General features: G+C 41.1%; 1 protein-coding gene across 2 annotated transcripts; it reads right to left on the reverse strand.

Annotated features, from left to right (window-relative positions):
• Window positions 1–691: 691 nt before the first annotated feature.
• On the reverse strand, window positions 692–22,236 carry EIF2S3 (eukaryotic translation initiation factor 2 subunit gamma). Of its 2 annotated transcripts, XM_034755062.1 has the most exons (13): window positions 22,093–22,236; window positions 17,647–17,710; window positions 16,848–16,975; window positions 16,608–16,729; window positions 14,935–15,029; window positions 12,806–12,964; window positions 10,034–10,168; window positions 7,404–7,498; window positions 6,258–6,402; window positions 5,553–5,722; window positions 3,847–4,019; window positions 3,329–3,478; window positions 692–1,111 (listed from the first exon to the last, which is right to left on the reverse strand). In XM_034755062.1, the coding sequence occupies exons 1-12, from the start codon at window positions 22,159–22,161 to the stop codon at window positions 3,337–3,339; spliced, it is 1,497 nt and encodes a 498-aa protein (XP_034610953.1). In that variant the 5' UTR covers window positions 22,162–22,236; the 3' UTR covers window positions 692–1,111; window positions 3,329–3,336. The 2 variants fall into 2 exon arrangements, with proteins under 2 accessions (XP_034610953.1, XP_034610963.1); XM_034755072.1 differs by lacking the exon at window positions 3,329–3,478.
• Between the last annotated feature and the right edge of the window lie 611 nt (window positions 22,237–22,847).

Raw genomic sequence — 22,847 nt, forward strand, 5'->3', positions numbered from 1 at the left:
GGTCAAAACCCAGAAGTGTTGTTATTACCTTAGAAGCCCCCAGTTTAGTGCCCTTTCTGACGCTGTGTCAAATGTCTTGCCGAGCACGAGCAACGTTTATAGCTGAATTCTGTTCAGTTAGTTTTCAGTCTAAGACTTCTATGATAGGGGTCCGCAGACCACAGGTTGAATTTCCAAATGGAAGTGCAGGCCCCTTTGAATTTTTTTTTAGAGGTCCGCATATGAAAAAAAGGTTGAAAAACCACTGAGATAGGAGGTAAGTACCTGTAGAAGGATGTGTCAATCTATATAGAACTTTATCATGTCAAACAATAGCTGTTTTACATGGGTTGTCTGACCACTGGAAACATTCTGAAAAAAGATTAAAAATAGTATTTCCACTTCCTATGAGTTTCTTGTGTTTTCCCCTTTGTGTGTTTCAATAGTAATTCCTCTTGAATGTGTGTCTTCCAGGACTAATCAGTCGTCACTACTAGCAGCATAATTGCAAAATATAAAAAGAAGTCACCATTCACAAAGCAAGAATTGAAAAACGTTAAGAAAGCGTCTGCTGTAAAGAGCTCAGAGACTTAAAACTAGGTGCAGCACAAAAACAGGGAACTGGTCTTCAAGTAGAGTTTATTTTCTTTTTAAATTCTTGTACTTGTTGAACAATCTTTGCAGCCTTTCACTATCAAAGGATAAGAATTAATGAAAAAATAAGAAGCAATATTTTATTTCAAAACAGGTTTTATCGTTTGTTTTACATTGGGGGTGGCTTGAGCGATATTAAACAGATCTTCTCAAACACAAATTAACATAAATTAGATATGGCATGAAACACATACAATTAGTTTCTGCTAAAATGTGGATTATTAGATCCATCTCTATGACAATTTTTTACCCTTTCATTGGACATACTGACTAGTATTTTAGTAATAGGGTAAATATCCAGTAAAATGTCTGGGGCAATGGGAGTTGTGTAACAAATTTCACTCCAAAAATGTACCCCCAAGTATATGGAAATAGGCATTCCATCTCTCAAAATGAAGCACTCGTTTTTACTTCTCAGTCATCATCAACTGTTGGCTTGATTGTCACTCCTCTTCTTATTTGACCCCAGCCGATTAAACTGCAAAATGAAAAACAAGTTGACGTTATCTGTAATTGTGTTTAGAAAATATCCAAAATGCATACCCTTTAGCCGTGTTTGTATTAGGAGTACTCACACAGGTTTCAGAAGTTTCTGAACTCCCCCCTTCCCTCCCCTGCACTTCAAAATCTTAAAGAAGACTGGCTGCTGGAAACATAGGAGAGGGGAGAGTAATGGAGAGACCATAAGCAAACAGGACTTTTTCTTAAGCTATGGGACCATTTTTTAAAATGTGCTGTTAAACAGAAGTGCACACACAAAGGTTTTACTTGCCCATAATTGTCTAGTTAACTGCAAATGACAATGTGTTGATAGCTTTGATGCAAAGCTTTATGCAGGTTGGAAAGCAATCCTTCTTAAAAAAATATAATAGTTCAATTTTTGAGGTCAACATTTCTCATGGAGGGTGTAACCTGAACACTAAGTTGACATAATTCTCAAACTGTTTTTACCACTTGTACTGGGTAATGGAAAAATCTTCTCTTACTACTTCCCCAACACACCCACTGCGTTTTAAAAAATTCACTAAATCTTTCCACTAGCTCAAGATGCAGCTTCAGAGAAAGCTTTTAAAAAGACTGCAATATCATCTTTCCAGCCAAGAGGTGGTGCATATAATCGATGAAACTGCCTTTAAGACTTTCCCAACTCCTTGAAGGGAGCCGTGTCAGAATCTGATGTTAGTCTTGAACTTGTCTGCCATAACTCTGGGCTCTCACACCTCTCAGAACACAATTCCCGGAAGAACAGCGTACGTTGATAAAAATGGAATTGAAGTAATTAATCCATCATTTCAAGCCTTTCTAGGCTGGACCCCACAGCTGGGGCAAAGCCACACTCAGGCGCTACATGTCCCTGGTGTTGTTGCTGCATTTTGCCTATATGTCCATTCTCCCAGTTTTAACCCCTGTGCCTCTTTCTGTAGGATATTTTATTTTCCACTATATCCCAACTGCCCCTCCCCTTGTTCTCTCATTCATTTTCCTAGAAAGTCTGAGGAAGGGAGTGTAAGAGGCAGAGTTCTCTTCGCCTACCTCTGTACCAGCTGTCCCACTCTTTTCTTCCTAATTAGATCCTTCCCAATTTCTTTGTTCTTGACCCAGTCCCTCTCAGTTCCTTTCCTTTGTATTTTTCTCCTTTCCCTTCTCCTACAGTATAGTTGGCAACACGTGAAAAACTGTGCCACAAACAATTCTAGTAAAAGGGCACCTAAGAGTGCCAGCCCCAACAGCAAGAGAGATCTGTGAGCATTTTGGTGAAATAAAGGTTTGTTTCAAAGGAGGGAAGAAAAAACAGAGAAAAAAAATGCACCAAAATGCATAAAACACGCAGTGGCTAACAAACCACAGATTTGACAAGTCATTGCTGGAAAATGTTGCTTATCTTCTATTCACATAACTCCCCCTCAGCTTCCCCCATTTCTCTCTTGGTGCTCATTCCTTCCTTATCTGCCAGGAAGTGTGTGCTCCTCTCCTTGCTACTTAGTAGCCACTCCAGTAATCCCCACTAGCTACCTCTCAACTGAAGGCATTTAGCTCCCAGCTCTGCCTGCTGTTGAGCTGATGTGCAGAGACAGTTACGGAAACAGCTAATAAGGTGTAACTGCCTGCCACAGTGATCCAGAAAACTGGACATGATTATTTCCCAGAATAGGTGTTCAAAACCCATTATGTATCAGCCAGATCAGGACTACTGGGAAATACGTTAACATACCTTTTTCTCCTTCCCTCAGTGTGAGGTCCACACAGGGGTGTAGGGAATAGGATTGCTAAATGTTTCTGTGCTAACTTCATTCTCTTATGGGAACAGAGAATATACATTCTAGGTGGGCAGTTGCTTGAAAAGAAGCCAGGCAATAAGCTTAAAAAGGAGCCTCCAGCCATACTGTTCCCCAACTTTAGGGAGGGATAGCTCAGTGGTTTGAGCATTGGCCTGCTAAACCCAGGGTTGTGAGTTCAAGCCTTGAGGGGGCCATTCAGGGATCTGGGGCAAAAAAAATCTGCCAGGGACAGTACTTGGTCCTGCTGAGAAGGCAGATGACTGAAGTCGATGACCTTTCAAGGTCCCTTCCAGTTCTATGAGATAGGTATATCTCCATATTATATATAGTTATATTATATCCTGCTACAGGATGTTTTTGGGTAACCCACCAGCCACATTATTCTTGTAATCTGTGCTGACCAATAAAATTGATACCTTCAGTCTCATGGGGGCCAGAGAAAAAGGTCCTTGGAGGTCAGTGTCCCTTTGTTCCCTTGTCCTCCCCACGACACATACTTTGCAAAGCAGCATTGACAGTGACATGCAGATGGAACTGCAGAGCCCAGGCCCACAGGCTGAGAATTACTGTTTTAAGATAAACCCAGTCTTAAAATGTATCCTTAATTTTTATTTGGTCTTTGGCATCACTGGGTTAAGAGTTCCTGCTGTTAATATTACTCTGGTATGACTGTTGTCAAGTCACAACTCATGACATCAGAAGGTTTATCGTGCATTTATGTTAAGCAGCGCACAGTCTATCAAGTATTGAATTTTGAATTTTTCACTATTCTACTTTTAACATTTTTGAAAAAAGTGTCCCACAGAAATAGTGATTAGGTGCTTAGAGAATTTAGAGGAACAAAAAGAAATTCTACAGTAGAGGCAGATAGTAGTGGTGTCAGTGCAACACACTAGTATCAAGGGATTATTTTGTCATTGTATTGCCAACTTACCGCCAGTGTTTCTCAACTCTTCGACTAAGGGCAATTTTTTCTCCTACTTCTGTGCAAACAGGGTTAGTTAGCACTATCTTGCCCAAATCAGCCTTCACCGCGCTAACTCTTCCTCCAGTAGACAAGGATCCTATATTTACCATTAGAACTTCATTCTTGGATAGTTTCTGCACCTGAAATAAGATATAAAGAATTCTGTAAGTTTTCCTTTAAATATGCAAGTAACTTATAAAGTTAATAGCATTTTGCAGCCAATACCTAAAATGAAGAAGAAAAAAAAAAAGATTTTATATCTGACTACTACAGCCAGATTACCAAAGAAAAAAACCAACAGAAAGGGAGGCAAGCACCAAATGTCTAGGACCATGCCACACATGAATATGCTGAAACAATGTCCATTTTTAGACACATGATAAAGTGTTTCTCATTTTCATATGAATGTAGGAGAAATATAAAAAGGCTCAGCACAAATAATATTCCAGATTACTTGCCTCAGACCCACCTACAAAAATCAGTCTGCCTTTTTCTGGGAAATAATTGTTTTAAGGTTGCATATACTATATAGAAAGCTAAAGTTTTTTAGGTCATAACTGACATCAATATAAAACAGATCCTTATGCCTTTCTTTCCTTTCACCAAATACAACCACCAAAATAACTGCTCAATCCAGAGTTAGTCACAAAGAGAAAATCCAAAATGACGGCAACACTTAATCCACCACTAAATAAATCAGCATGAAGCAGTTTTCATAGCTTTTAAGGCCAGAAGGAATCATGATGATCAACTAGTCTGACTTCTTCCACAACACAGACCACGGAACCTCATCCAGTAATTCCTGTATCAAGCCCACAACTTCTGAGCTATAGCAGGGGTTGGCAACCTTCGGCTCGCCGCCCATCAGGGTGATCCGCTGGCAGGCTGCGAGACATTTTGTTTACGTCGACTGCCCGTGGGCACGGCCACCCGCAGCTCCCTATGGCCGCAGTTCACCGTTCCTGGCCAATGGGAGCTGTGGGAAGCAGCATGGGCTGCTGGGATGCGCTTGCTGCTGCTTCCCGCAGCTCCCATTGGCCAGGAACTGTGAACCGCGGCCACTGGGAGCTGCAGGGGAGCCGTGCCTGTGGGCGGTCGACATAAACAAAATATCTCGCAGCCTGTCAGCAGATTACCCTGATGGGCCACGTGATAAAGGTTGCCAACTATAACATACCTTTTGGAAAAATATCTAGTTTAGGATTAGAAACATCAAGTGATGGAGAATCCGACACATCACTAGATTGGCAAAGTATTAGGATGTACATGAAACTAGCGTGTTCATGCATGACTAGTTTTGCAGCTGATGAATGGAGAAGAGAATAGCAAGGAGAAGGAACAAGGATTACCAGCATCTTTGGAAGACAAGCCAACTTTGAATCACAAGGCTTCAAATTTCTTTAATGTTACCAGGAAATGAATTTCCTCCCCCTGTTTAAGGCACTCTTACATAGTATTTAAGTTGACATGTGCCATTGTTTTTTCCCCTCTGAGATGGGAACATTGTGTATGGAAACCAGGAAGAAAAGAAAGATGAAAGTATGCATAAACACTTACATCTCAATGGAATTAATTTCCAGGGGGTTAAGAGAGTAAAAGCTGCAAAACAAAAAAAAAGTCTGACAAATACCATGATAATGTCCTTTTAACAGAACAGGTACAAATATACTAACCTTTGCAGCTTTCTTGTCTCCTTCAGTGCGCACACCTAGCAGTCGCCTAAGCAGGAAATAGGAAATTTCCAGCTCTGTGAATATTTCAGGGAGTGCTCCAACTGCACCAAGAACCTGCCCCACCATTCGGTCAGCCCGACATAAAGTTGGGTCAATTTTAGTGCCAACACCTATTACAGAACAAGACAACGTATGAGGAATAATTGATGCGTATAAATATGATGTTTACTTTTCAAATACATTTAAAGGAGACCTACAAATGAAATTAACCGTTATTCTTTGTGACATACTGAATGTCCCCACTACCCAGCTGGAGATGGGCATTCAGCACATTAAGAACTGAACTCCTAGTTACTCTTTTTTAGGATCTGTGAACTCTAGCCAGCTATGATACAATGCCCCAGAATTCATCATGCTGGTGGCAGCACAGATAATACAGAAGCCTGCTGGAGCTAACCAATGTAATTTAGATAAGTAACTAAATTTAACACTATATGGTACTGTTTTAAAAAGCTTCATTACATATATACATATTAAAAGGTACACACTTGCTGTGGTAGTCACACATTAGAATTTCATGTAAATTGTAATAAAACCCTCCCACCCTCCCCCCTTCTAGGAAGTGTACTGTTATCTGAAACCATCAAAATTTTCAAAAATAGGCATTAGGAGAAAAAAATCTCTTCATTAAAAAACCATTCTTACCGATTAGGCCTCCAGGAGCAGCATACTGTAGATCGTTGTGTTCTGCAAAAAGTGACACAATTTTGGAAAAGATTGGTTTGCACATGAGTTTTCCTTCACTGTCCTTGGAGACAATACCAGGTCTGACTTCAAGTTCCTGGCCTACCTAAGTATAATGGAGAAGAAGTGGTCAGATGTTTGTTTCACCAGCTGGTGGTGGGAAAGAAGAGTTATTTTTCCAACAGTTATGTAACTATTAACAGCACTGGGCTGTTGCCTCACACAATTATAGTGGTACTACCTGGAAAATCAACACAACTTTTAAAAACCTCTGTATTACACAGGTAATAAAAAGGTAGTTACACTACCTTCAAATGTACTTTAAAAAGTTGATTTATTACATGATCACTTAGTTTTAGGCCCAACATTTAAATTTTAACTTATTTTAATTTAATTTTTTTTCTTAATAGTACTGCAAGCCGAAACGCTATATTACTGAGCTAGTGTATGAAAAACCAGACAGTGTAACAATATAGTTTCACTGTCTAAGCAAAAGAATGTAGATCAAATTGTATAAGTGGTACATAAACTTGATTTTTTAACTTTCCATTTAATAATCAAGGATGTTATTATTAATAGACAGAAAAGACTTGAAAACTTGTTCTGATGATAGTACTCCATACCAAAGCAGAGTATTCAGTCATATGCACTTTTAATGTGGAGACTGAGTGCATAGATAGCACACACTCCTTATCTTTATTTAGATTTATCAGCACTTCTCAAACTCCAACTTTTTGAAATGATATTTAGTAAATAAGTATGCACATGCAAGAAGGGGAAACTGCACCCTCATTCATTGCAAGGAATAGAGAGGGACACCACCATCAACTTTGGAAAAAAATCACTTGTCAATTAAAAAAAAATCGTTACTAGTAAAACCCTAAGTTAACTATAACAAAGATAAACTCAGGAGCAGGTAGTACCTGAAACTACTTTTAATTAAAATTTTTTAAACTGACTATATACCTTTAAATTGCTTTGTATGGACAATGAAGAAACACCTATTATGCACCTACTCATTATTATAACTAATGAGGTGTTTGGAGGAAAGTGTGTGTGTGTGTGTGGGGGGGGGGGACTGAGGGGAGAAAGAAGAGTAGCTATTACCTTTAATACACCTTTTAGAATACTACCGCCAGCTACACCACCCTTAAGGTCATCTACTTCACATCCAGGCTTGTTGACATCAAAAGATCTAATTACTGAAAAGAACACAAAGCCCATTATTAAGATATATAGAAGCTTGACTAGTGACACTTATATGATGTTTACAATTCTTGTCTTTTTTTTAAATCTACTTGCATCAAACAATGAAAATACCTCACTGTATTCACCATGCTATGCAGTCTGTTGCATGCAATTTTTTCACAAGTTTTTAAAATACTACATGAACCATGGGTCAGATTAAGTTGGTTAAACCCAAAACATGTTAACACATTCTGGCAAGGAATATCCACTGTTCTTTAACTACCATTTTAATTAATTTAATTCTCAGTAAATATATTTATCACAAACTAATTAGTATTTAAAAATTATTCTCAGAGACATGCAAACAGATATCAGTGCATAAAGGAGGAGGTAATGCTACATCCAACTTTATCAGAAAGACTATTCACCAAGTGGAAGAGGACTAAATCAGAGAAAAATATTTGCCAGTTTTTAAGAAAGTAAAATAAAGGAAAAAATATTCTTTAAGCACTATTCTACAATTTATAGTGTTCAGAAGTGAAAGCACAACAATATTTAAACTCCTGCATGCTTACGATTTAGGTAGAAATAATGAAATAAATTTGTGCTTTAAAATTAAAGACCTAATCACGGTCCCGTTGAAATGGGAGTTTTGCCACGGACTTCAACAGGAAAAGCTTTTTCTAAATTCTTTCTATTACAGACTTATCTATTTAATTAAAAAACTGAATTATATATCAGATCCTTTTTAAAAAGGCTGACCACTTTGAGAATACTGGAGGAAATCCTAGCACTTGTAAGAGAAAATGACCTTTGCTTTTATCCGCATTTGTAACAGACCGACTTTGTTAAGTTCTACATACAGATACACTCTAGATTTCAGCGTTTTATGTAAAATACATCTAGAATGGATGAACTGAATAGGAAGATGGTCTAGAAATGAACAAAATCCAATGCTTTAACATTTATGCCCAAGTGACATAACAGAATACTGAAGCGTGCCACTTGGAAAACTGACTGGGGAAAAAAATGGGTGCCAACATATCCACTCCTTGCGTCTTCAAGCCATATCTATTTACTGCCAAGAGTTTTAACTGCAATAGAATGCAGCTTGATTTTCAGACATCACAAAGTTGTCAGTGCTTAGCAGAGTAATCTAATGTATAAAGAGCAAATCTGATTTAGAAATCACTCTGCTTCTTTCCGCAGACCTGAAGAAGAAGAAGAAGAGCACTGTGTAGCCTGAAAGCTTGTACCTTCCACAAACAGAAGTTGGTCAAATAAAAGACATTACCTCATCTACCTTATTTCTAAGATAAATTAGTCACTTTCACTGCTGTTTTCATATTATATCCACATTAAAATGCCCAAATCAAAGTGGTTCATTTATATATACAGTAACTCCTCATTTAACGTTGTCCCGGTTAACACTGTTTCATTGCTGATCAATTAGAGAACATGCTCATTTAAAGTTGCACAATGCTCCCCTTGTTTGTCAGCCACCTACTTTGTCCACTGCTTGGAGAAAGAGCAGCCCGATGGAGCTAGGGCGGGGGGGGGGGGGGGGGGGGGGGGGAGAGGGAGGGGAAGATTGGAACCAGGGTGGACCAGCAGCCCCCCTATCAATGCCCCTAAGTTCCCTGTGTAGCAGCCACCCAGCAGGCTATCAATTGCCGAGCAGTTCAGCTGTCCTTCTCCCCACTGCTGTGTGCTGCTCCCACCCTCTGCCTTGGAGCTGTTCCCGGGAACCTCCTGCTTGCTGTACAGAGGGGTGCTAATGTCAGGGCGTCATCCCCCCCGCTCCTGTACCCCATTTCTACAGAGAGGCGGGGGGGGGGGGAGAAGATACGACAGGGCTCAGGATAGAGCGGGCTTTCTGGCAGCAGCGACTGCCTCAACTTGCTGATCTACTTAAAAAGGCAGTGTACTTAGAGTGGGGTCAGCGCACTTAAAAGGGCTATGCACGTCTCTGTCTCTCACACACAGGGTGTGTGTGTCTCTCTCTCTCTACCATGCTGTGTCTCCTCCCTCCATCCATGCTGCCTTGTAGAGTGTGAGGCTACATTAACAGTGTGTTAACCCTTGAGGGCTCAATCCAGTGCTAGTTCATCATTTAGCAGTAAGGCATTCCCTGGGAAATATGCCACCCTCTGACTCCATCACCTCAACCAAGCTTCACAATCATCACTGCTGTGTACAGTATTTAATTGTTTAAAACTTACAAAATTCCCCTGGAACCTAACCCCCCCCCCACACACCCCATTTACATTAATTCTTATGGGGAAATTGGATTCACTTAACATTGTTTCGCTTAAAGTTATGTTCAGGAACATAACTACAATGTTACGTGAGAAGTTACTGTAGTCATATTGTGTATATACACACACACACATCCCACTCATATTTAAGATTTCAGGAAATAGAGAAGCTTGAAATTCCTAGTTAAATGCTAAATGCTCCTCAGACCCTCTTTGTAGCATACCCTCCCAATATTAGCATTGTCTGAAAGGGTGGTTAAACACATAGATAAGCTTTAAACATTTACATACCAATAAGTCTTGGTTCTGATGTGAAGTCTCGCAATGGGACTGGAATTTTCTTTACTATATACTCACAAACCACCTCAATGTTATATTTCAGCTGTGCTGAGATTGGAATAATAGGAGCTCCTTCTGCAACTGTACCTACAACAACAACCAAAAATGGAGTAGTCTTACATTAGACTTTATGGTAGCATATACCAAAGCGTATATGAGTATCCATGCCACATTAAAACTACAAATGAAAATTCAGGGACGATTTCTACATATTTTCCCAAACCAGAAGTCCATAAAAACAACATGACAAAAGTGTCAGGTCATATTTCTTTTCATTTTTTTTTTCCAAATTAAGCCACAACTACTCTTCAAGGTAGTACAATATGGCTTGTACATTGCCTATGGGTAGTTCTGTGTGTTTCAAGTGGGAGGCCTATACAGTTTGTTCTCCAAGTGAGCTCTGGAGGCAGTGTTTTACTCTAGGAACAAGCTGCTTCATGCTTGATGATCAAGAGAGGCATGACATGAGTTTCAGCCCCTTAACCTGAGATAAACAGTGTATGTACTGGAGGGGAGGAATAGAGTTGTACATGCACTGAAGGGGCAGAGTTACCACAAAGAAGATAAAAACCAGATCTTTCATGAAAACAAATTTGGACTTAGATCCCTTAGCCCCATGACCACTAGACTTTAAGGGCTAGTTTACATTAGAATCGCTACAACGGCGCAGCTAGTGCAGACGCTCTATAAAGACGAGAGAGAGCTCTCCCATCGGCATAATTATTTTACCTCCCCAAGTGGCAGTAGCTATGTCGGTGGGAGAGCTTCTCCTGCCGACATAGCGCTGTCCACACTGGTGCTTAGGTCGGTGTAACTTACGTCGCTGACGGGGGTGGCTTTTACACACCCCTGAGCAACTGAAGTTATACTGATATAAGCACTAGTGTGTACAAGCCCTAAAGTTTTAGTTTTTATGACCTGGTCAAACTGCATTCTAACAGAAACACAGTAACTTGTGGGGACTGTAAGCAGACCACAGCTGGGAAACCTCTCTCTGCGTGAGGTTTGTGAAAAATGAGAGGAAACAGAACACGCAGTTAGGGCCAAGATGCAGTGAGAAAACAGAGTTAAGATATCCTAGAGAGGATGAGAGATCTAAAATATTTGATGCATCAGTAGCAATTCCATACTTCAAGCGTAAATCTCATTACAATCTGAAGTAAGACTAAAATCCTTGATTCATACTTTACTGATTTAATTTAGCTTTCAAATTCCGCAAAATAATTCTTCAGACAACTGTATGTTCTACAGTTTTTTTAGTGAAATAATATTAAATTTGAAAAAGATATTTAAAAATTACTCCCTTTTTGAAGTTTCTCCCTGGCTCAATCACATTTGCTTGACTTTCTCTAGCTAAATAACCTCAGTCTCCACAAACTTCAAAATTCACACACAAAAGTACCTTGGACGTAGGCCACTTATGAGATTTTAAACACATGAGAAGTTGTGTTCCTTGCACAAGCCAACAATTTTGAGCTACGCAAAGGTTATATAACTGCTCAGACCGGTCAACCACTTCCATTTTCTGATGCTACTAACTTGCCTCCATAGCTGGATTTTGCATGTACCCCCATTGAGCCAGGGAATGAGGCAAAGCAGCAGAGGTTCTGGGGAAATTGGAAATAAAAATCAGAAGGGCGTTGGGAAAGCAGAGGGATGGGGTGGTTTGCAGGGGTGTGTGGAGTTTGGGTCTAAGGCTAATAGGGTGGAAGCACAATATTTCTGAGCCAATGTTCCTACACCTGAAAAGATCCCCTAGAACTGCTGCCTTGGTCCCCAGCATACCACAGTAACAGCATGATAGAAAGCTCATGGCATTGAGAGGAAGCATGGGAATAAAGGAAGAGGAGCCAGAGCCTCTGTGAAATCCACTAGAGATTTAGCGATTGCGATGGTTCTATGTGGAAGATGCTCAGATACTACAGTGATGAATAGCAATATAAAACCCCGAGATACATAGTTTAGCTTGGTGGGCCTGAAGCAGGGGAGTAGCTCAACTCTGACATTTGGCAGTGAATGGACTGTGCGTAAAGGAAGACCCAAGGAAAGGTGTGAGAAAGAATATGGGGAGAAGAAGTGAGGACTGGCTAGAATTCAAGGTGCCCAATGGTTGAGGCAAGGAGAGTGGAGATAGACAGGCTATCAACAGTGGAACAGAAGTAGCTGAGAGGGGGAACTTGATTAATAGAGTCCATTGGGAATTTTTCAACAAAACTGTTGGTTAGAGAACCTGCCTGGGACATGGAAGACCCAGGTTCAAGTCCCTGCTCTGCCTGATCCCGCTGGAGCGGTTTCATTTGTATAATTAAATATGTATTGAGAAAGAGACTGACTCTCCAGCCCCATGGTTAGGACACTCATCTGGGATGTGGGAGACTCAGGTTCAAGTCAAGCCATTTTACAACCAGTGATGAGGGTCCCATTTGTGTGTTTGGGAACAACCCTTAAAATCCATTAATTGTAGCAGCGGGGAAGCAGAGTATAATGCTCCTAAATTCATATTTGAAAGAAAAATCTTATTGAAATAGCTAGAAAACAAAACATTACACACAACTTTTTTTTTTTTTTTTTAAAGCTACAAAAGCCTGACTCATCTACTAATTCTTTGAGCTGTTAGTCAGGTTGTCCTGACCAGATAATGCTTTTCATGTCAGCCTAACTCCCAGCATTGAAGAATTACATAGAACTCCCAGCAATACTGCATTTCTGCTTCCGGAAACTTACCTTGTACAAATGCAAGAATCTGTTCATACTGTTCTTTAGCCTGGCTCTCCTTTACCAAGTCAATCTTATTCTGTAGAATTAGAATGTGTTTCAATTTCATGATTTCTATAGCAGCTAGATGTTCAGAGGTCTGGGGCTGAGGGCATGACTCATTACCAGCTGGAAGGGGAGGGGAAAAAGTGATTACGTACAGTCATCTATAAGAAGGATACACAAAACAGTGTGGACATCTACCACCTCATTGTGTGCTTGAAAAAAATATTGCTTGCTTAAAAGTCAACAAGTCTCTATTTTTTTTAATTGTGTATGGTTTCGTGCATTCTCTTCATCACAGACACAAAAATGCCAAGAGCCCTAAATTTAATGACAAACCAAAAATTCATAAAGCACATGGCTATTAAGGTTATCAATACTGTTTGGGTTCTACTTCCCAGGAAGTCACCTTTCCTCTAACGTTGGGGGGGGGGGGAGGAGGGCTGAGCGGGGAGGCGGAAGAAAGAGGCATTAGTAGAGGGCTCTGATAACTAGAAATTAATTCTCCTATCTCTTTGGTTTGAAAATACTAAAGTTCATTGGATTTCAGGGGTATATAGATATCCATCCACTCATGTTTTTGTCAGAAAAGGTGATTGGGAACTACTGTATGTTTAAAAATATATCTCAACTTTACATTTGAGTTGTATGTAGTTTGACACTGGGCAGTTTTATTTGGCAGATTGTGTGTACACACACACACACGGTGAGTGAGATCTACTAAAACATATACAGTAGAGGCCCATTTATCCGACCCCTCCATTATCCGGCTCTCTGTATTAACCCAACAACCAGGGCACAAAGATAAGAAGTGCATCTGAAGAAGTGAGGTTTTTACCCACAAAAGCGTATGCCCAAATAAATCTGTTAGTCTTTAAGGTGCCGCCAGACTCCTTGTTGTTTTTGTAGATAAAGACTACTACGGCTACCCCCTGATAGATAAGAAGTGGGCAATCTCTCTTGTGGCCGCCAGATGGCACTGCAACCTCGCACTTTCCCATTCTCCGGATTATCTGAATTTTTGATTATCCGATCTAATTGGGACTGGGGTCAGATCGATAAACTGGGTTCTGCTGTATCTACTTCTGCCATTGACTTGCTGTCTGGCTACGGGAAAGTCATTTATCCTCTCTGTGCCTCAGTTACCGCCTGTGTAAAGAAAGACAGCGATCACCACCATTTCTGAAGTGCCTTGGTGAGCTATTGATGAAAAAGACTAATTACTACTTATTAAATATTTCATGGCTATCTCAGACACTTAAAACAATGCTAACTTGAGTATATTATTGTTTTGTTTCCCAAATAATATGTGGTCTGACCAGACGTAACATAATTCATAGTTGAATTTATTTTGGTGTTGCATTATTATACTATTCTGAGCATTTATAAAAATGAAGTTTAATTTATTTCACACCGTTTACACACCTGCTCAAGTCAGATTAGTGAAAGTTCTTCCTAAGTCAGTCTATCAACAGAAAGACTGGCCCAGACGGGGTCCTTTGATTCAGTCCACATCACAATGGATTTACCATTGCTTCCCACCTCACCCCACTCTCTCACGATCATCAATACTACATATTTAAAGTAATAGAAATGGCAGATAAAACAACTGAGAGAAAAGCAAGCCTGCTCAAATAGGCCTAAGCATCTCCAAGATGAAAATCTAGCTTTATTGTACAAGTAAAAACCGTCCCAAACTTTCATCTTAACCAACCGCTCCTCTGCCATCATCCAAAAGGTCAAATATCGCTTCAGCTATTGGACGAGTCAGAGTGCTCAAATTCTGTTGCACTATTTCAAACGTATCTATTTAAAGGGCACGATATTCTCTTTCATAGAATATCAGGGTTGGAAGGGACCTCAGGAGGTCATCTAGTCCAACCCTGTGCTCAAAGCAGGACCAATCCCCAACTAAATCATCCCCAACTCTTCCTACCATTGTAGCTTTAAAATCTTATCTCTTTACACAAGACTCAATGAAATTCACAATTTTTGTAAAGCTGGTCGCTCATTACCCTTTGTATTATTTTAATGTTAATATTAGGTTGTTGTATTATGTTATAAAAGAGGCTCAGCTTCCCCACTCCAAATATTACCTATCAAAAGCAGCGCTGCATCCATGACTGCGGCACCGTTCAGCATAGTAGCCATCAAGATATCATGGCCCGGACAATCAACAAAAGAGACATGCCTGTTGCATATGGAGGGTAAACACAAAATAACAAAAGCAAGTTATTGCCAATTAAACTGACTGGTTTGCATGAAGTGATCAGTAGGCACACAGTTAAAGTATGTAAAAAAACTACTCATTATTTCAAGACAAACATGGAAAGGTGACATTTTGGAACTATGTTCATATGAACATAGCTAAATGAACGAACTACTTGTTGAAATGTTAAGATTCAGAAAAATGGACAGTTCTACATGTATTTTATGGGATGTAATATTTCTGTCTTTCAGAAACTTACAAACCAACCATGCATATGTGTCAGACTATCAAGATCCATGCTGGACATAGCACATTCCCCTTTTTCACTTCTTATCTCTTCTAAGAGCTGTCTGTCTTCATTTCCCTCTTTGCAAGGTTATGCATGTTCATTCTGAGCCTAGTCAGAACTGCACCACATCTCTAAGATTGACCTGTAACTGTCCAGACTCAATCTTTGGGTTTACATTGTGTAGGCTACAATAATCGGGGCATTTCAAGTTCTTGTCTGCATTTAATGGGGGAATTTTTATTATTTGACAACATGCCACAAAAAAAAGGATTGTTTGCCACTTCAGCAATAATATTTTCAAAAATTACTGTAGGTAAAATAAGCAGTACATCAAAGAAACCAGTGTTTAATTATTTGTTTAGTGCTAGCTTTCTAACTGTCACAACCCACCAAAATACTCTATTAGAACAAGTGTTCAGGTTGATGGGAATCTGACAGAAGCAAGGAAATTTGGTTATGAGAAACTGTCCTCTACACTTAAATACAGACTAAGGTTTTATTTTATAACCACCCTTGTGACCATTTTCATCTGAATAATCCCAATGAAGCATCACAAATAACTCCTGAAACTTTTAAACTTGCATTCTGATGTTACACTTTATCAGGAATTGTATAAACAAGTCTCTTTCTCATCGTTCTCCTAACACAAAGCCGATCTCAAGTTTTCATAGGTCCAGTTTAAAAACCCTTATTTTTCTATCTCTGGGGAAAAAATGACAAAGATATACAGTTTACATTAGGTTACAGTCTAAAAATAAACTTTAAATTTGTTCACACCTCTGACTTAAATTTAATTCAGGTTACAAGCTAAAGGGTGGCTTTTTTATTTGAACAGCCCTGTAAGCAATATGGTATTGGAAAATTTGACTTTTTTTCTGTTGTGTCTCACCACCGGTAAAAGATTCTGTGGATCAAATTAGGTCTTCAGTCACATCTGTGCAACCTCATACTCTTCAAGATCTCTAGATACTACAGTGACGGGTATATTAGAAATGCCAGCATAGAAGTTGGGCTCAGCAAACTGCAATTTAGTAAATGATGAGTAAGCCAAAATAAAATATGGCACCTCCTCTCAACTGTACTGGCTCCTCAGAGGTAATAGGAGTAAAAAGTATTTATCACTTAAGTAAACAGAGGACTGAATATACAAACAGACTTATGGAAAAACAAAGTACCATTTTTAAACAATCGTTTGAAGAGTTCTTCAACTATATTGAGGGAACTATGGACAAAGCAAGAGCAATTGAAATCACTCAATTCAGATCAGTCACCTGATTAGTTTAAAATTCCCTTTGGTCCCAGGAATATCTGTAGGGAACTCATCTGGTGTACTACTTCCACAGGACCGGTAACACTCTGGTCGGGAGCAACTGGGGTCATCAAGTTTGTAAATCTGCAAGTATAAAAAAAGGTGAAAAACAGGCTTAACCTAGCAGTGGCCATTTAAGTACTTTCATACAGTTAACAAAAGTGTAAAAATAGGTACATTTAGATTTATAGTGATGACTAACCTTAGCGTTGGCATAACCCAGCTTGATAGTGATATTTCTTTCCAGTTCATTTTTGAATCTAACAGTGTGAACTCCAGAAATAGCTTTTACTACTGTTGACTTTCCATGGGCCACATGACCAATTGTGCCTACATTTTAAAAGCAAACATTAATCAATGAAGTTTGTGCAACATTCTTCTACAAGTAACGCACACAGTTACAGAGACCTGTCAAACTTTCAACATCAATATCAAGGACCCAGTTTGCACAGGACACCTGTAAGCCCTTGGAGCCTGTGGGTCCAGAACTTCCATTGTAAGCATGTACAGATTTCTTAACTAGCTTTTCACAGCAACTTACTACAGTAACCAACTGTTCTTGAAATGAGCTCCATATGGACAGACCCTTGCATCCACATGGAGCTCATTACAAGACCAGCGTTTTATTCAGGCAAAGCACCTTTTGCTTGAGAGCACCCACCAAAGTACACTTCCCCTTTAACTAAAAACATTTCATTCCCAAGATCTTATACTGCAGTAGTCATCTTGTACCGTAGTGGCCTTCTTTCAATGTAATAAGGACTTGACTTGTCTCTTTTTGTGATTAACACTATTTAAAAGAATACTGCCTGTTAGTTTAGGCCCAATGGTTGTTTTTATAAAAACTTTCAATACAAGCATTTATTAATTTTCTCTGTTTCATTAGAACAGTTTTTTGTTTGGATATTCCTAGTAGAATTTTTAACTAAGACTTTTCAGCATGATGCATGACAACAAGAATGTGTTACAAAAGCATTTGTGATTAACTTTGTTTTTCTTACCTATATTAATTGTAGCTTGTCGGCTTATGACTTCTGGTGAGAGAGGTGTCAGCTTGGTAACATTCTATATGAAACAGATTTCATAGTTTATTTACAATATTCCTAAATAAGAACAGCCATAGTGGGTCAGAGCAAAGGTCCATCTACCCTAGTATCCTGTCTTCCAATAGTGGCAAATGCCAGGTGCCCCAGATGGAATGAACAGAACAGGTAATCATCAATTGATCCTCCCTTGTCACCCATCCCCAGCTTCTGGCAAACAGAGGCTAGGGACACCATCCCTGCCCATCCTGACTAATAACCATCGATGGACCTATCCTCCATGAACTTATCTGGTTCTTTTTTGAACCCTTTTATAGTCTTGGCCTTCACAACATCCTCTGGCAAGGAGTTCCAAAGGTTAACTGTGTTCTATGAAAAAAATACTTTCTTTTGTTTGTTTTAAATCTGCTGCCCATTAATTTCATTTGGTGACCTCTACTTCTTGTGTTATGAAAAGTAAATAACACTTCCTTATTTACTGTCTCCACACCCGTCACGACTTTATAGACCTCTATTATATCCCCCCTTAGTCGTTTCTTTTCGCAGCTGAAAAGTCCCAGTCTTATTAATCTCTCCTCATTTAGAAGCCGTTCCATACCCCTAATCATTTTTGTTGCCTTTTTCTGAACCTTTCTCAACCAATATTGTTATTTTCAGATGCGGCAACCACATCTGCAGATGGTATTCAAGATGTGAGCATACCATGGATTTATATAGAGGCAATATGATATTTTCTGTCTTCTTATCTATCCCTTTCTAAATGATTCCCAACATTCTGCTCGCTTTTTTGACTGCCGCACACATTAAGTGGATGTTTTCAGAGAACTATCCACAATGATTCCAAGATCTCTTTCTTGAGTGGTAACAGCATTACTTTGCATTTATCAACATTGAATTTAATCTGCCATTTTGTTGCCCAGTATCCAGTTTTGAGACATCTTTTGGTAGCTCTTTGCAGTCTGCTTGGGACTAAACTATCTTGAGTAGTTTTGTATCATCTGCAAATTTTTGCCACCTCACTCTTTACCCCTTTTTCCAGATCATTTATAAATATGTTGAATAGGACTGGTCCCAGTACAGACCCCTAGGGCAGTGGTTCTCAAACTAGGGCCGCCGCTTGTTCAGGGAAAGCCCATGGCGGCCGAGACGGTTTATTTACCGGCCACGTCCGCAGGTTCAGCTGATCGTGCCTCCCACTGGCCGCGGTTCACCGTTCCAGGCCAATGGGGGCTGCAGGAAGCGGCGCGGGCCAAGGGATGTGCTGGCCGCCTTTCGTGCAGCCCCATTGGCTTGGAGTGGCGAAACGCAGCCAGAGGGAGCTGCAATCGTCCAAATCTGCGGATACGGCAGGTAAACAAACCAGCCCAGTCCGCCAGGGGCTTTCCCTGAACAAGCAGCGGCCCTAGTTTGAGAAGCACTGCCCGAGGGGACACCACTATTTACCTCTCTCCATTCTGAAAACTCATCATTTATTCCTACCCTTTGTTTCCTATCTTTTTAGGAATTACCAATCCACGAGAGGACCTTTCCTCTTATCTCATGACAGCATACTTTGCTTAAGAGCCTTTGGTGAGGGACCTCCCAAAAGATAGATATAGTATTTATCTAGTAATTATTCTGTTAACAAAACTCTTTATAATAGCACTAAGTGCTCATAATATTAGGGATCCCCCCCTTTTTTTACAGTACATAAAATAGGAAAGGAAGAAAGGGAACTACAAAAAGGGCTACACCATATATGCTACCCAGTATACACAAATTAAAGAGGACAAAATTAGCAAGCAAACTTTTAAGCTACAAGCTAAGTTTCCTCCAAGCTGCATGGCCGCGCAGCAGGCGGGGAGAGGCGCCTCTCCCTTGATCCCCATCCTGGCCCCAGAGTTGCTGGGGAGGGAGTCCTCTCTCCCCGCTGCAGCCCCAAGACAGCCTGCACTCCAAGCCCCTCATCCCCCACCCCAGAGCCCTCATCCCCCCCACATCCCAACCCTCTGCCCTAGTCCTGAACCCCCTCCCTTAACCTGAACCCCTCATCTCTGGCCCCACTCCAGCGCCCATCCCCCCAGCCAGAGCCCCCACTCCCCAGCCCTGAGCCCCCTCCCACATTCCAAACCCCTCAGCCCCACTCCCACCCCACATCACCTCCATATTTGTGCACATAGCAAAATTAATTGCACACATGTATGTAAAAAATTAGAGGGAACATTGCCTACAAGTAAAACAAATGTAAATTTAGATTGATTTTAAATAGCTGTTTTTCCCCCAATCTGTTTATTCCCACCTGGTGTAGCATGGAAAAGTTCTGTCATCCAAAATCTCCTGTCTCTATAACAAAGCCTTTTATCTTAAAAATGCTGTTTTTACACAGTCCAAAAATAATATTTACCTATAAAATATCTATGAACTGTATTAGGCAAATGCTGACATCCATGTGAGTGTCCTCTTATTTTACTTTTGAAACTGTTTATAACTGATGAGGTCCTGACCCACTACTGTGTTCCATGTGGGCAAACCACAAAAGCTTATGCCCAAATAAATCTGTAGTCTTTAAAGTGTCACTGGACTCCTCGTTATTTTTGTGGATACAGACTAACATGGCTACCCTTCTGATACTTGGCCCTCCAGGTGGACTGGTGTACCCATGCAGAGCTCCACTGAAGTCAACAGAGCTCTGTATGAGCAAATCTCAGTGCAGGATTGAGGCCTCTGTTCTTATGTTAGTGCAATGAAATATATGCACACAAATGAGAATGCTGATGTGGATTGTACGTTGTGGGCACAGATGTTGTTTATACGGGAAGGTACGTAAGCTCTGTGTACAGTATGAAAATAAATTTATGCTTAGCGTTAATTGCGCAATAACTTGAATTTACTCATAACATTTTAAAGGAAGTCACCCATTTAGTAAGTTTTCTTCTTCACTGTAAAAGCCATTTAATGAGCCTGTTCAAAGAAACACTCACATGCTTACTTAACATGCCATGACTAGTCCCATTTAAGTCAGTAAGCATAAGTGCCCTGCAGATAGCACTGTGTAGGAAGATGACAAGTTGAAGTGAGGTAAAATGTGTAGTCACTACAACTGCTCACAGTGCATAAAATTAAGCATGTGTGTAAATTTTGCCAACACTGGAGCCTAGAACTGGACTTAACTTAGCCCTTTACAAATCTGAGTACAAATATGAAACCAAAATTTAGTAAAGGACTTGAAATTTCAAGACCCTTTCCAATCTGATCTCCCAGCTATGCCTATCATCCCTCTTTTCAGCCCACAATGTCATTATCAGTGAGGACTGGGGAAAATATAGGACCCTTGTAAAGGGATCATCACTACACTAGCATTTATTATTTGTTGAGCACCAGCATGCTCTGGGCTGTATATAACATAAAATAAAGAATCCTTGCTCCAAAGAGCTTATGGATATGTCCTTATGAACTACTGAAGACTATTCTATAATAAGAGAGACTAGCTCAAGGGGTAAATAGGAAGGCCACCAGCTAAATTAAAGCCCAGGTAGAAAGCAACTGAAAGGTTTTCTGATGTATCTATTGTAACCTATATGAAATAAGTTGGATAATCTTGGTTAATAAATTAATAGACGGATTGCAACATTGAAAGGAGACTATAACTGGTCATTTCGGAAGTCTCAACAGAGGGTCAAAGGACTGGTCTATACTATGCCCACAGAAACAATGCCCCCAGTAAATTAGGGTAAAGGAGAATTTTTAGCACCACTAAATACTGTATTTTGTCGGGGTAGAGAACTTCCATTTTCATTACTGTCAAGTCAGCACTATCCAAGAGCACCATACTCACACAGGTTGGAAGATAAAAGGTACTGACGATGCTTACACAAGACAAAACACAAGCTCAGCAACACGCAGCCTTCCTCGTTATCTACGGTCTCCATCACGCCTATCTAAACACCTACATTAGGCCTAACATCGGGCATCAAGCCTCAGAAACACCAAAAACTGCAGATTTCTCGGGGGTGGAGGGGTGGGGCTGAACTCTGGTCTCCGATGTTTTTACAACCCCTCCCCCCCACGCCCGGCCAAGAGTCATCACCAGCAGGATCCACGCTCCCCGCCCCGCTCCCACACTACGGGGAGCTGCTCTCAGCTCCCCTCCCCACACGCTGCCTCCGCCTCACGCCGCAGCAGCGCCCACGCGGCGCGTCCCCACTCCCCACAGGAGGGCCCAGACAGTGGCATGAATTCCCCCTTCCCCCCGTTGCCCGACCCCGGGTCCCCTCCCGCAGCCCGGCGGCTCGGTGAGGGGACGGTTCCTCGCGCAGCCCCGGACAGGCCGAGCGGAGACTCCGCCGCCCGAGCGCGCGCTGGGCTTCCCCGACCCGCTGCCGCCGCCGGGCGAACAGGCCCCGCACTCTCGGGTTCGGGTCTCACCAGGGTGGCCAGGTCCTGCCGGGAGAGGTGCGGCTGCCCCAGAGTCACTCCCGCCTCGTCCCCCGCCATCTTGCCCAAGAGGAAGTGAGGAGCCCTGCGCGTCCGCCTGAGCCCGGCGCTACACGGACTGGGGGCGCCGTCCGCTCCGAGTCCGGCGCCGCGGGCTACGCGGGGAGCACCCGGCCCAGCCTCGTCCCGCTCTGCTCTTCGCTGCTCCAATGGGGGCACCAGGGGAGCGCGGAAGTGGCGCAGGCGAGCGACGGGGCAGCCCCAGGAAGGACCCCGAAGCCGGGTGATGCAACCGGCATCAGGAGAGAGCCGGCCCACGTGCGCGTCGCAAGAGGTAGACCAACTGCGCATGCGCGGGGCGCCGGCTGGCTGAGCAGGCGTATTTGTAACACCTAGGGAGTTCAGTCAGAGCAGGACCACAGCTTGTGCTAGGTGCGGTACAACACATAGTCCCTGCCCCATGGAGTTTACCATCTAAGTATGTGATGTTGCTCTTTTTAAAACCAATTGCAATGAAATGTGTCAAATTTGTATTAAAAATCACATATGGTGAAAATATCTAATGCAGTAAAAGGGCAGCATTTGACAGGAAATAAGCTAATTTTCTTATATAGTAAATGAACGTGTATGGTTTTTAGTTTGGTTATATATACAGCTCTACATTATATTACATTACATAACTGATGTTTATTAAATGAGCATTGTTAAACATTCCAGTTAAAAGACTATTATTTCAAAAGGGATTG

Source organism: Trachemys scripta, chromosome 1 (genome assembly GCF_013100865.1).
Source record: "Trachemys scripta elegans isolate TJP31775 chromosome 1, CAS_Tse_1.0, whole genome shotgun sequence".
Lineage (NCBI taxonomy): Eukaryota > Metazoa > Chordata > Testudines > Emydidae > Trachemys > Trachemys scripta.